The sequence below is a fragment of the Gigantopelta aegis genome, chromosome 10 (genome assembly GCF_016097555.1).
Source record: "Gigantopelta aegis isolate Gae_Host chromosome 10, Gae_host_genome, whole genome shotgun sequence".
Lineage (NCBI taxonomy): Eukaryota > Metazoa > Mollusca > Gastropoda > Neomphalida > Peltospiridae > Gigantopelta > Gigantopelta aegis.
This window is the reverse complement of record NC_054708.1, coordinates 36,286,688-36,299,659: the sequence shown is the minus strand read 5'-3', so window position 1 is coordinate 36,299,659 and position 12,972 is coordinate 36,286,688. Positions and strand designations below refer to the sequence as shown.

Sequence of the window (12,972 nt, the reverse complement as noted above, 5' to 3'; positions counted from 1 at the left end):
TTAGCTTTCTTGGTCATTAACAGATATTCTAAAAAAATTATATTGTAGGCTAAATATTAACTTCTGACTGGTTAAGTAACTACAATGTTAACCAGACAGTTAAAAAAACATGTCTTTGTCTCTGTGTTAAATATTTGTGGTGTTTAAAAAAAAAAAAAAAAAACCCAGACAGTTAACCAAGTATTAAATGGCTCTCTGTGTACATTTTAACATTACACACAAGTCAAACAGTTGCTGTAATGTGAAGGTGAGTGACATGACATTATGGTTTATAAACAACACTCACTATGTTCACAGCTGTCAGTGTAAATCTCTGTGTGTCATTTCCATGCAATTTAAACATGTCTGCATCAACCACAACCAACAATTCCAAATATTTTTTATCACTCTGACGTCGAACCCTGTGACTTGCAATTCTGAATTCATCGTTCAGGACACCCAAATCTAAAACCAAGAAAAAAAAGATAATAATTATAGATATGGTCATGTAGCTCTGAAATAATAACCATACCTGATGTTTTCAAAATTGGAACAGAAAAAAGGCACTTTTAAAAATGGCACAAATCAATCATGTGCATGTGTGTGTGTGTGTGCACGCACGCACGCACGCACACACGCACGCACACACACACACACACACACACACGCAACAAAAGTCCCTAATAATGAGTGTTAACTTGTGATGCATAATTAATGGAAAATTATTGCTTAAAGTGAATAGATGCTTGATGATGAATATCAGAATAAATGTTTTATGTTAATATGCCATTTTTCTTCATTTTTGAGTTGACTTCTTTCTTTCAGAAGTCAAGGTATACATTTGATCTTGAAATAATTTTGACCAGTAAACATAATTAATTTAATTATTTTATACCGTATTAATACACTGTATTGCAAGTACCATGAATAAAGATGTAACATACATGTATGCAATACCAAATATCCATTTTAGATGGGTCCATCATCCTCACCCCTGAAATGACAGGTCTTTTTTCTAAAAATGTGCATTAACATTTTCGACAATGCATTTAAATGTAAAGTATTTGTATACTACATAAACACCAGTATTATATATACTGACAATGAAGGTGAATTAGGCTTCATCTGACTTGGCTGATCTCAAGAGGTTGTTATATTTTCACACACACCCCACCCTCAGTGAAAATCCTAGATCCACCCTTGAAGTAACCATGTTTGTACTACATTCTTAAACAATAAAAGCACACCCTCATATTAAAGCACAGTGTAAATGAGATTGACTTTGTTATCACCTGTCATGTGACAAGTTTTCCCACTGCCTGGACGTCTGTAGACAACATGGAGGTAGCTGTCTCGGTCACCAACATGGCCAGCGTGATCGGCTCTAATCGGCAGAATGACCAGTTCATGATCTGAAACGCTGATAATTCCATGCTGAAATCAATTATAATGTAAATGACTACATGTGATGATTTTGCAGAATAACAATGTGGATGCTTAAGACAAGTGACCACTAGGTTATCAAAGAGTACTTGGGCACGGGCCAAATCTAGCAAGACTAGAGACCATTCACAGGACTCGAGTACCCGTGCAAGGAAGAGCACTCTCATTTAATTAAAAAACATTTTACGTCATTTTGCCATATGGAGGAAAAACTAATTTAAAGTCGAATGTGTGGAATACAATACAATGGCATGATCTGGCATCCATGTTCAGCGCTGGAATTAATATGCATAATGCTAATTTACTTTATTCCTTAGTCTTAATATCATCTTGTGTCAGGTACTCGGGTCCGGGTCAAGTTTGACCCTCGAGTACTAGAGTCCAATATTTTGGACTCGTGGAGGCCTTAGTGACTACTTATCAAAGGTGACTTCTTGAGCAAGTCTATCTCTACATGTACACGTGTGAAGTATCTGTGCAGTTTTGTCTTACAGGCAGTTTGCAAATATAATTAGCTTCTGCCACTTTCAGCTGTACATGTATGTAAAAATTAGAATAATGTTGGGTTTTTTTAATATAATAGATCAAAGGCCACATAACTGTTTGTTGGCTATTCTCAACCCATCACAATTAATTAATTGTCACACACTAAATATTACTGTGAAAATAAATATCAAAACATTCAAGGATTAAATTGAATAAAACAGAAAATACAATTATTTAAAAACATTAATGGAATACCAAGCCTTTGCAAATGCTCATAGCAGCTTTAGACTCATTGTGAAGAAGTGATCTTCCAATGTAGTAACAGCTCTCCTCATTGGTTGTACAAGGTAAGACATTTCGGCTTCCATTGGCTGTTAATTTCTGAACAAGACAGCCTATAAATACAAGAACAAATTGTACATATAAAACTGTACTTGCGGCAAATGAGAAGAATTCTTTGAGGACTACTTACTCCAAAACTTTCATCCAAATACGTTTCATATCTCCACACGAGCTCGGCGGCTGGAAAAAACCAACTAAAGGGGTCATCTCTCATGACCCCAGCCTCTTGGCCATCACCTTATGGCCAAGATTTGGCCATCACCTTGTGGCCTATTTTATACAATGGTTGATACAACCAAAAACACACCTAGGTGTGTAACAGAGCCTTCAAAAGCTCACCATACTTCCACTGATCACCACTTGCCGGAATGGCCTCCCATGGCCGGAGGGAGGGGGGATGGGTATGCCAGAAATAGGGCGGTAGGGCGTTGGTGATTGGGAGTTAGTGTTAGGGCTAGGTTTGTCTGACCTCCCCTGCCCGCCTGCCACCCGCCGTGGGGGTCCGGCCCGGTGTGGTGGTGAAAATTCACACCAGGGTGTTGGATCACAAACCATGATTGGGCGCGAAGCCCACCCCGATCGTTAACCTTTCCTCCAGGGCTTAAATATAGTTTAATACTAAATAAAGTATAATATAAATTTAGAAAGCCTGGTCTAAAATAGTGTCAACTAAATACCATTAATTTAATAACACTTACAACATTTGTTCAGGCGGACACATCTAAAAATTTAAAATCCATTTTAATTTAGGTTAAACTTCCAAATTATCCCCTTATTTTTCAACCCCTCTCCCCCTGGTCGAATCGCTGGCCCTGCCAGGGATAAGACCAGGGGGGGACATGCCTGAACCCCAGTGTATATAGGCATGTAAAAACTGGTTTGAAGTTGAAGTACATATATAAGACGGACATAACAAGGATCGGTCACCATACAACCTAAGGGCCCTTTTAGCATAAACATTAATGTTAAGAACACTCCATTCCTTATTAACCTAATGAAACTATACTTTAGTAGACCCGATATTTTCTGCACAAATATTTTTCATCAACAATTTAGTGGTTCTTGATCAATAGATAGATAAAACTGAATCAAGAGTTCCTGGAGAATGGCATTCCATCTTACTCTAACATGATAACAACAGAAAATCTTTATGATGTACAGTAAGTGCAGAACTTGCAAGGGAAGGGAAGGGAACTCTTTTAACATGCATTAAGTTCAGGCACGCCCATCCCGGATTTAACCGCTGACCTTGCCAGTGGCCAATTCTGGGACAGGAAGAGGAAGGGGAAGTGGGAGGTGTAAGATGAGTGGGACAATTTAGAAATTATGGCCTAAATAGTATAAAAATAATAGTGGGAATTTATAATAAATTCGGGGTGCCATATAAAATATATATTATAATTAATATTGCTTTATTAGGTAATTAGTTGGTGCATATTTTCAGTCAGGCTAATGTAAACTTACATGTATAAATAATCTTAATTTTTCTTTTAGAGCCCTGGAGGAAAATGTTAGTCTTACATCCAATCCAGGATACATCCAAACATCCAGGCGGGCACCCACAGTCACTGGGTTGGATTTTCATGGGATCGATGCGCTGGTGGAGGGAGGCCTCCTAACCAGGCTCCCTATCGGTCAAAACTGCCTAAGCCCTACCCCACCCAAATAGCATCCTATCACAGTGTCGACCCCCCATCCCACCCACCCCCAGGTTATCCATACAGCATTCTGTGGGTGTACGTAATAATGTTGAGGATAAGGAAGGTAATAAGGTAAGGGTAGGGAGGGAAATGATAGGAATGGAAAGTTGGAATGATGGTGTTCATGAGTAGTCTGCATGTAACCAACAACAGGCACAGCTTCTAAAATAATTTCCAAGGGGGAGATCATTTTTGTGATATGACACAATCATCCTAAACATACGTCAGTAGAGTGTATTTATACAGTGTATTTTACCAACAGCTCACTATTACAGATGCGCATCAATATCTTAAAGGCCCACTATTTAATTTTTGGATGTAAATTTCAAAATGTCCCCTTAATTTTTTTTGTTCTGTCCCAGAGCAAGTCGCTGGCTATCCAGAGAGAGGCCCCGGGGCAGACATGCTCGAAACTCTAGTGGTATATGAGCATGTAAAAATTATTCAAACTCACACTCGCTCAGTATTTCTTTCTCTCTGGTTTTTTTTTTTTTTTTTGGGGGGGGGGGGGGGGGGGAGAGTGGATGCAGTATGTGCAAACTTTACTAATTTTGTAAATAGCCTACAAGATCTGTGTGGTTCATCAATACGGCTGAAACGTTTTGCAGCTACAACAAGCATCATCTCAGTATTAGACTCATTGTCAATATTAGATTTAATCATGTGATCCTGACAATACTGATGTAGGCCTACTAGGTTTGGACATGCAAATAAATATACATGTACACGTACTCCTCACCAAGGGCTTTCGCTGTGTACTGTTAACATACCTGGTGGCAGCAGGTCCTGGTTGTGGAACAGTTCCAAGTGGTACTCCTCACTAAGGGCTTTCACAATGCACAGTTAACCTACCTGGTGGCAGCAGGTCATCGTTGTGGAACAGTTCCAGGTGGTACTCCTCACTAAGGGCTTTCGATGTGTACAGTTAACATACCTGGTGGCAGCAGGTCCTGGTTGTGGAACAGTTCCAAGTGGTACTCCTCACTAAGGGCTTTCGCTGTGTACTGTTAACATACCTGGTGGCAGCAGGTCCTGGTTGTGGAGCAGGTCCTGGTTGTGGAACAGTTCCAAGTGGTACTCCTCACTAAGGGCTTTCGATGTGTACAGTTAACATACCTGGTGGCAGCAGGTCCTGGTTGTGGAACAGTTCCAGGTGGTACTCCTCACTAAGGGCTTTCACAATGTACTGTTAACATACCTGGTGGCAGCAGGTCCTGGTTGTGGAACAGTTCCAAGTGGTACTCCTCACTAAGGGCTTTCGCTGTGTACTGTTAACATACCTGGTGGCAGCAGGTCCTGGTTGTGGAACAGTTCCAGGTGGTACTCCTCACCAAGGGCTTTCGCTGTGTACTGTTAACATACCTGGTGGCAGCAGGTCCTGGTTGTGGAACAGTTCCAGGTGGTACTCCTCACCAAGGGCTTTCGCTGTGTACTGTTAACATACCTGGTGGCAACAGGTCCTGGTTGTGGAACAGTTCCAGGTGGTACTCCTCACCAAGGGCTTTCGCTGTGTACTGTTAACATACCTGGTGGCAGCAGGTCCTGGTTGTGGAACAGTTCCAGGTGGTACTCCTCACCAAGGGCTTTCGCTGTGTACTGTTAACATACCTGGTGGCAACAGGTCCTGGTTGTGGAACAGTTCCAAGTGGTACTCCTCACCAAGGGCTTTCACAATGTACTGTTAACATACCTGGTGGCAACAGGTCCTGGTTGTGGAACAGTTCCAGGTGGTACTCCTCACCAAGGGCTTTCGCTGTGTACTGTTAACATACCTGGTGGCAACAGGTCCTGGTTGTGGAACAGTTCCAAGTGGTACTCCTCACTAAGGGCTTTCACAATGTGCTGTTAACATACCTGGTGGCAGCAGGTCCTGGTTGTGGAACAGTTCCAAGTGGTACTCCTCACTAAGGGCTTTCGATGTGTACAGTTAACATACCTGGTGGCAGCAGGTCCTGGTTGTGGAACAGTTCCAGGTGGTACTCCTCACTAAGGGCTTTCACAATGTACTGTTAACATACCTGGTGGCAGCAGGTCCTGGTTGTGGAACAGTTCCAAGTGGTACTCCTCACTAAGGGCTTTCGCTGTGTACTGTTAACATACCTGGTGGCAGCAGGTCCTGGTTGTGGAACAGTTCCAGGTGGTACTCCTCACCAAGGGCTTTCGCTGTGTACTGTTAACATACCTGGTGGCAGCAGGTCCTGGTTGTGGAACAGTTCCAGGTGGTACTCCTCACCAAGGGCTTTCGCTGTGTACTGTTAACATACCTGGTGGCAACAGGTCCTGGTTGTGGAACAGTTCCAGGTGGTACTCCTCACCAAGGGCTTTCGCTGTGTACTGTTAACATACCTGGTGGCAGCAGGTCCTGGTTGTGGAACAGTTCCAGGTGGTACTCCTCACCAAGGGCTTTCGCTGTGTACTGTTAACATACCTGGTGGCAACAGGTCCTGGTTGTGGAACAGTTCCAAGTGGTACTCCTCACCAAGGGCTTTCACAATGTACTGTTAACATACCTGGTGGCAACAGGTCCTGGTTGTGGAACAGTTCCAGGTGGTACTCCTCACCAAGGGCTTTCGCTGTGTACTGTTAACATACCTGGTGGCAACAGGTCCTGGTTGTGGAACAGTTCCAAGTGGTACTCCTCACCAAGGGCTTTCGCTGTGTACTGTTAACATACCTGGTGGCAACAGGTCCTGGTTGTGGAACAGTTCCAGGTGGTACTCCTCACCAAGGGCTTTCGCTGTGTACTGTTAACATACCTGGTGGCAACAGGTCCTGGTTGTGGAACAGTTCCAAGTGGTACTCCTCACCAAGGGCTTTCACAATGTACTGTTAACATACCTGGTGGCAGCAGGTCCTGGTTGTGGAACAGTTCCAGGTGGTACTCGTCACTAAGGGCTTTCACAATGTGCTGTTAACATACCTGGTGGCAGCAGGTCCTGGTTGTGGAACAGTTCCAGGTGGTACTCCTCACTAAGGGCTTTCGCTGTGTACTGTTAACATACCTGGTGGCAACAGGTCCTGGTTGTGGAACAGTTCCAGGTGGTACTCCTCACTAAGGGCTTTCACAATGTACTGTTAACATACCTGGTGGCAACAGGTCCTGGTTGTGGAACAGTTCCAAGTGGTACTCCTCACTAAGGGCTTTCACAATGTACTGTTAACATACCTGGTGGCAACAGGTCCTGGTTGTGGAACAGTTCCAAGTGGTACTCCTCACTAAGGGCTTTCACAATGTACTGTTAACATACCTGGTGGCAACAGGTCCTGGTTGTGGAACAGTTCCAAGTGGTACTCCTCACTAAGGGCTTTCACAATGTGCTGTTAACATACCTGGTGGCAACAGGTCCTGGTTGTGGAACAGTTCCAAGTGGTACTCCTCACTAAGGGCTTTCACAATGTACTGTTAACATACCTGGTGGCAGCAGGTCCTGGTTGTGGAACAGTTCCAAGTGGTACTCCTCACTAAGGGCTTTCACAATGTACTGTTAACATACCTGGTGGCAACAGGTCCTGGTTGTGGAACAGTTCCAAGTGGTACTCCTCACTAAGGGCTTTCACAATGTGCTGTTAACATACCTGGTGGCAACAGGTCCTGGTTGTGGAACAGTTCCAAGTGGTACTCCTCACTAAGGGCTTTCACAATGTGCTGTTAACATACCTGGTGGCAACAGGTCATCGTTGTGGAACAGTTCCAGGTGGTACTCCTCACTAAGGGCTTTCACAATGTACTGTTAACATACCTGGTGGCAACAGGTCCTGGTTGTGGAACAGTTCCAAGTGGTACTCCTCACTAAGGGCTTTCACAATGTGCTGTTAACATACCTGGTGGCAACAGGTCCTGGTTGTGGAACAGTTCCAGGTGGTACTCCTCACTAAGGGCTTTCACAATGTACTGTTAACATACCTGGTGGCAACAGGTCCTGGTTGTGGAACAGTTCCAAGTGGTACTCCTCACTAAGGGCTTTCACAATGTGCTGTTAACATACCTGGTGGCAACAGATCCTGGTTGTGGAACAGTTCCAAGTGGTACTCCTCACTAAGGGCTTTCACAATGTGCTGTTAACATACCTGGTGGCAACAGGTCATCGTTGTGGAACAGTTCCAGGTGGTACTCCTCACTAAGGGCTTTCACAAGGTGCTGTTAACATACCTGGTGGCAACAGGTCATCGTTGTGGAACAGTTCCAGGTGGTACTCCTCACTAAGGGCTTTCACAATGTACTGTTAACATACCTGGTGGCAGCAGGTCCTGGTTGTGGAACAGTTCCAGGTGGTACTCCTCACTAAGGGCTTTCACAATGTACTGTTAACATACCTGGTGGCAGCAGGTCCTGGTTGTGGAACAGTTCCAGGTGGTACTCCTCACTAAGGGCTTTCACAATGTACTGTTAACATACCTGGTGGCAACAGGTCCTGGTTGTGGAACAGTTCCAAGTGGTACTCCTCACTAAGGGCTTTCACAATGTACTGTTAACATACCTGGTGGCAGCAGGTCCTGGTTGTGGAACAGTTCCAGGTGGTACTCGTCACTAAGGGCTTTCACAATGTGCTGTTAACATACCTGGTGGCAACAGGTCCTGGTTGTGGAACAGTTCCAAGTGGTACTCCTCACTAAGGGCTTTCACAATGTACTGTTAACATACCTGGTGGCAGCAGGTCCTGGTTGTGGAACAGTTCCAAGTGGTACTCCTCACTAAGGGCTTTCACAATGTACTGTTAACATACCTGGTGGCAACAGGTCCTGGTTGTGGAACAGTTCCAAGTGGTACTCCTCACTAAGGGCTTTCACAATGTGCTGTTAACATACCTGGTGGCAACAGGTCCTGGTTGTGGAACAGTTCCAGGTGGTACTCCTCACTAAGGGCTTTCACAATGTACTGTTAACATACCTGGTGGCAGCAGGTCCTGGTTGTGGAACAGTTCCAAGTGGTACTCCTCACTAAGGGCTTTCACAATGTACTGTTAACATACCTGGTGGCAACAGGTCCTGGTTGTGGAACAGTTCCAAGTGGTACTCCTCACTAAGGGCTTTCACAATGTGCTGTTAACATACCTGGTGGCAACAGGTCCTGGTTGTGGAACAGTTCCAAGTGGTACTCCTCACCAAGGGCTTTCACAATGTACAGTTAACCTACCTGGTGGCAGCAGGTCCTGGTTGTGGAACAGTTCCAGGTGGTACTCCTCACTAAGGGCTTTCACAATGTACTGTTAACATACCTGGTGGCAGCAGGTCCTGGTTGTGGAACAGTTCCAAGTGGTACTCCTCACTAAGGGCTTTCACAATGTACTGTTAACATACCTGGTGGCAGCAGGTCATCGTTGTGGAACAGTTCCAGGTGGTACTCCTCACCAAGGGCTTTCACTTTGAACTGTACTGCTTCCCGGGCTCCACTGGCCAGCCGTTTAAACCGATTTCCTTTCACATGAGTGGGCACAATAAGGCTGTAGTGTGCAACTGAATATATGAAATATGTTTGTTTTGTAAAAATGTTAACCTATCAAAAAATTACATCCTAGTTGGGTCAAGAAACTTGAATATAGAGTTTTCATGCTGGCTTTGCCACTGAACTATTACTATAACAATATAACATATGCAATTTCATATGATTATGTTACTAATCAATTTAACATAAAATATAACCAAAAATTTAAGTATTGTAATTTAAGGGTTGAAACTAGGGTCTAGGTGAAAAATATGCCTTAGTGTTTAAAAACTAGGATCTGTCCCTTTAATATGAGCACTAAAAGATGACGATAATAATAAGAAGAACAACAACAAGAAGAACAACAACAGTAATAACAACAGCAGCAATATTAGCAACAAATATTAGCATTTAGTCCTAACAGTTTTTATTTAAATTTTCCTAGTGAATAACATATTTTCCTACATGTAGCTGCATTCAGGTTATCTCAAGTTAATACATGGGAATATCTACACACAAGATGTTATAACTCCAAGGAGTTAACAAACCAAAAAGATATATGCATTTTTTCACAGCATTAATTAAAACCTTTTAGTGCCTCTTCTTATTTCCTTGAAACAGTACAAGAAGAATCTACACAAATGAGTCAACAGTATGATTATTTTGATAAACTCGATACTCCATCAAATATTTTAACTTACTGCAAAACTATAGGTACAGGTTTATCTTTTCTTTATAGGGACAGACATTAGTTTGTAAACACTAAGCCATGTTTTTCACTATTAGAGCCGTTTATGAGCACTGAAATCAAACATTTCTTATATTTTATTATTTAGATTATTCATTTCCGTACAACCGAAGTGTTTTTGGTCATCCTGGTGTTTGTATAACACCACAAAATGCATTTTTTATATTTTTATAAATGAATATAAATCTGAGAAGTAACAATTACGGGTATGGAGTCGCGATTTAGTCTATTTTTAAGGGTATTTCAATGTCACAGACTCTTGTTTCACTCTGTTGTATCCAAATTTGTTACACGATTATAAAGTAACCAAACTTAGTGTTAATTTTTATGGGTTGAAACTAGGGTCTAGGTGAAACTATGCCTTAGTGTTTAAAAACTAGGGTCTAGGTGAAACTATGCCTTAGTGTTTAAAAACTAGGGTCTAGGTGAAACTATGCCTTAGTGTTTAGAAACTAGGGTCTAGGTGAAACTATGCCTTACTGTTTAAAAACTAGGGTCTAGGTGAAACTATGCCTTACTGTTTAAAAACTAGGGTCTAGGTGAAACTATGCCGTAGTGTTTAAAAACTAGGGTCTAGGTGAAACTATGCCTTAGTGTTTAAAAACTAGGGTCTAGGTGAAACTATGCCGTAGTGTTTAAAAACTAGGGTCTAGGTGAAACTATGCCTTACTGTTTAAAAACTAGGGTCTAGGTGAAACTATGCTGTAGTGTTTAAAAACTAGGGTCTAGGTGAAACTATGCCTTACTGTTTAAAAACTAGGGTCTAGGTGAAACTATGCCTTACTGTTTAAAAACTAGGGTCTAGGTGAAACTATGCCTTACTGTTTAAAAACTAGGGTCTAGGTGAAACTATGCCTTAGTGTTTAAAAACTAGGGTCTAGGTGAAACTATGCCGTAGTGTTTAAAAACTAGGGTCTAGGTGAAACTATGCCTTAGTGTTTAAAAACTAGGGTCTAGGTGAAACTATGCCTTAGTGTTTAAAAACTAGGGTCTAGGTGAAACTATGCCTTACTGTTTAAAAACTAGGGTCTAGGTGAAACTATGCCTTACTGTTTAAAAACTAGGGTCTAGGTGAAACTATGCCTTAGTGTTTAAAAACTAGGGTCTAGGTGAAACTATGCCTTAGTGTTTAAAAACTAGGGTCTAGGTGAAACTATGCCTTAGTGTTTAAAAACTAGGGTCTAGGTGAAACTATGCCTTACTGTTTAAAAACTAGGGTCTAGGTGAAACTATGCCGTAGTGTTTAAAAACTAGGGTCTAGGTGAAACTATGCCGTAGTGTTTAAAAACTAGGGTCTAGGTGAAACTATGCCTTACTGTTTAAAAACTAGGGTCTAGGTGAAACTATGCCTTACTGTTTAAAAACTAGGGTCTAGGTGAAACTATGCCTTAGTGTTTAAAAACTAGGGTCTAGGTGAAACTATGCCTTAGTGTTTAAAAACTAGGGTCTAGGTGAAACTATGCCGTAGTGTTTAAAAACTAGGGTCTAGGTGAAACTATGCCTTAGTGTTTAAAAACTAGGGTCTAGGTGAAACTATGCCTTACTGTTTAAAAACTAGGGTCTAGGTGAAACTATGCCTTACTGTTTAAAAACTAGGGTCTAGGTGAAACTATGCCTTAGTGTTTAAAAACTAGGGTCTAGGTGAAACTATGCCTTACTGTTTAAAAACTAGGGTCTAGGTGAAACTATGCCTTAGTGTTTAAAAACTAGGGTCTAGGTGAAACTATGCCTTAGTGTTTAAAAACTAGGGTCTAGGTGAAACTATGCCTTACTGTTTAAAAACTAGGGTCTAGGTGAAACTATGCCTTACTGTTTAAAAACTAGGGTCTAGGTGAAACTATGCCATAGTGTTTAAAAACTAGGGTCTAGGTGAAACTATGCCTTACTGTTTAAAAACTAGGGTCTAGGTGAAACTATGCCTTAGTGTTTAAAAACTAGGGTCTAGGTGAAACTATGCCTTACTGTTTAAAAACTAGGGTCTAGGTGAAACTATGCCGTAGTGTTTAAAAACTAGGGTCTAGGTGAAACTATGCCGTAGTGTTTAAAAACTAGGGTCTAGGTGAAACTATGCCTTACTGTTTAAAAACTAGGGTCTAGGTGAAACTATGCCTTACTGTTTAAAAACTAGGGTCTAGGTGAAACTATGCCTTAGTGTTTAAAAACTAGGGTCTAGGTGAAACTATGCCTTAGTGTTTAAAAACTAGGGTCTAGGTGAAACTATGCCTTAGTGTTTAAAAACTAGGGTCTAGGTGAAACTATGCCTTAGTGTTTAAAAACTAGGGTCTAGGTGAAACTATGCCTTACTGTTTAAAAACTAGGGTCTGTCCCTTTAATCTGAGCACTAAAAGATGACGATAATGCCGATGATAATAATAAGAACAACGACAACAAGGAACACAACAACAGCAGCAATATTAGTAACAAATATTAGTATATAGTAATGTATATTTACTAAAATTCCAGTTATCTATACAAGTACATTTGAGTACTGTATATGTGTGTAAACATTGAACTCTCACCATCACGAGTGTCCGTCACTCCAAAATAGTACAAGAGCTCTTCTTCAGTTAGCTTTTCATGAAACTGAAAAACCATTGGACCAGGATCAGCAATGCATACCCAGTACATATACATGTATCTCACCAGTCTTTATTTTACTGTATTAATGATACATTTCCAATTTCCATGACATTTCAAATTATAGTGTAAAACCATCATCTAAGAATAGCTTAACGGTAGTTCAGACTTTATTTATACCCAAGGTACATTATGAACTTTTGTTTTATATATACATTTTTAGTACTTCAATAATGGGTACTTAATCAATTGAAAGTCATTATAATGAACAATGT

At 41.5% G+C, this 12,972-nt stretch overlaps 1 protein-coding gene across 1 annotated transcript in view; it reads right to left on the bottom strand.

The window, feature by feature from the left end:
• The window catches only part of LOC121383603 (A disintegrin and metalloproteinase with thrombospondin motifs 16-like), a 52,524-nt gene extending 39,809 nt beyond the window's left edge, over positions 1–12,715 (bottom strand). The window contains exons 1-9 of the mRNA XM_041513693.1: positions 12,640–12,715; positions 9,249–9,404; positions 6,625–6,687; positions 6,133–6,195; positions 5,477–5,539; positions 4,967–5,041; positions 2,164–2,303; positions 1,272–1,413; positions 287–444 (exon numbers count right to left, since the gene is read on the bottom strand). Of these exons, the coding sequence (XP_041369627.1) occupies positions 287–444; positions 1,272–1,413; positions 2,164–2,303; positions 4,967–5,041; positions 5,477–5,539; positions 6,133–6,195; positions 6,625–6,687; positions 9,249–9,404; positions 12,640–12,715 (936 nt within the window). The remainder of the gene's footprint in view (positions 1–286; positions 445–1,271; positions 1,414–2,163; positions 2,304–4,966; positions 5,042–5,476; positions 5,540–6,132; positions 6,196–6,624; positions 6,688–9,248; positions 9,405–12,639) is intronic.
• Positions 12,716–12,972: the final 257 nt, after the last annotated feature.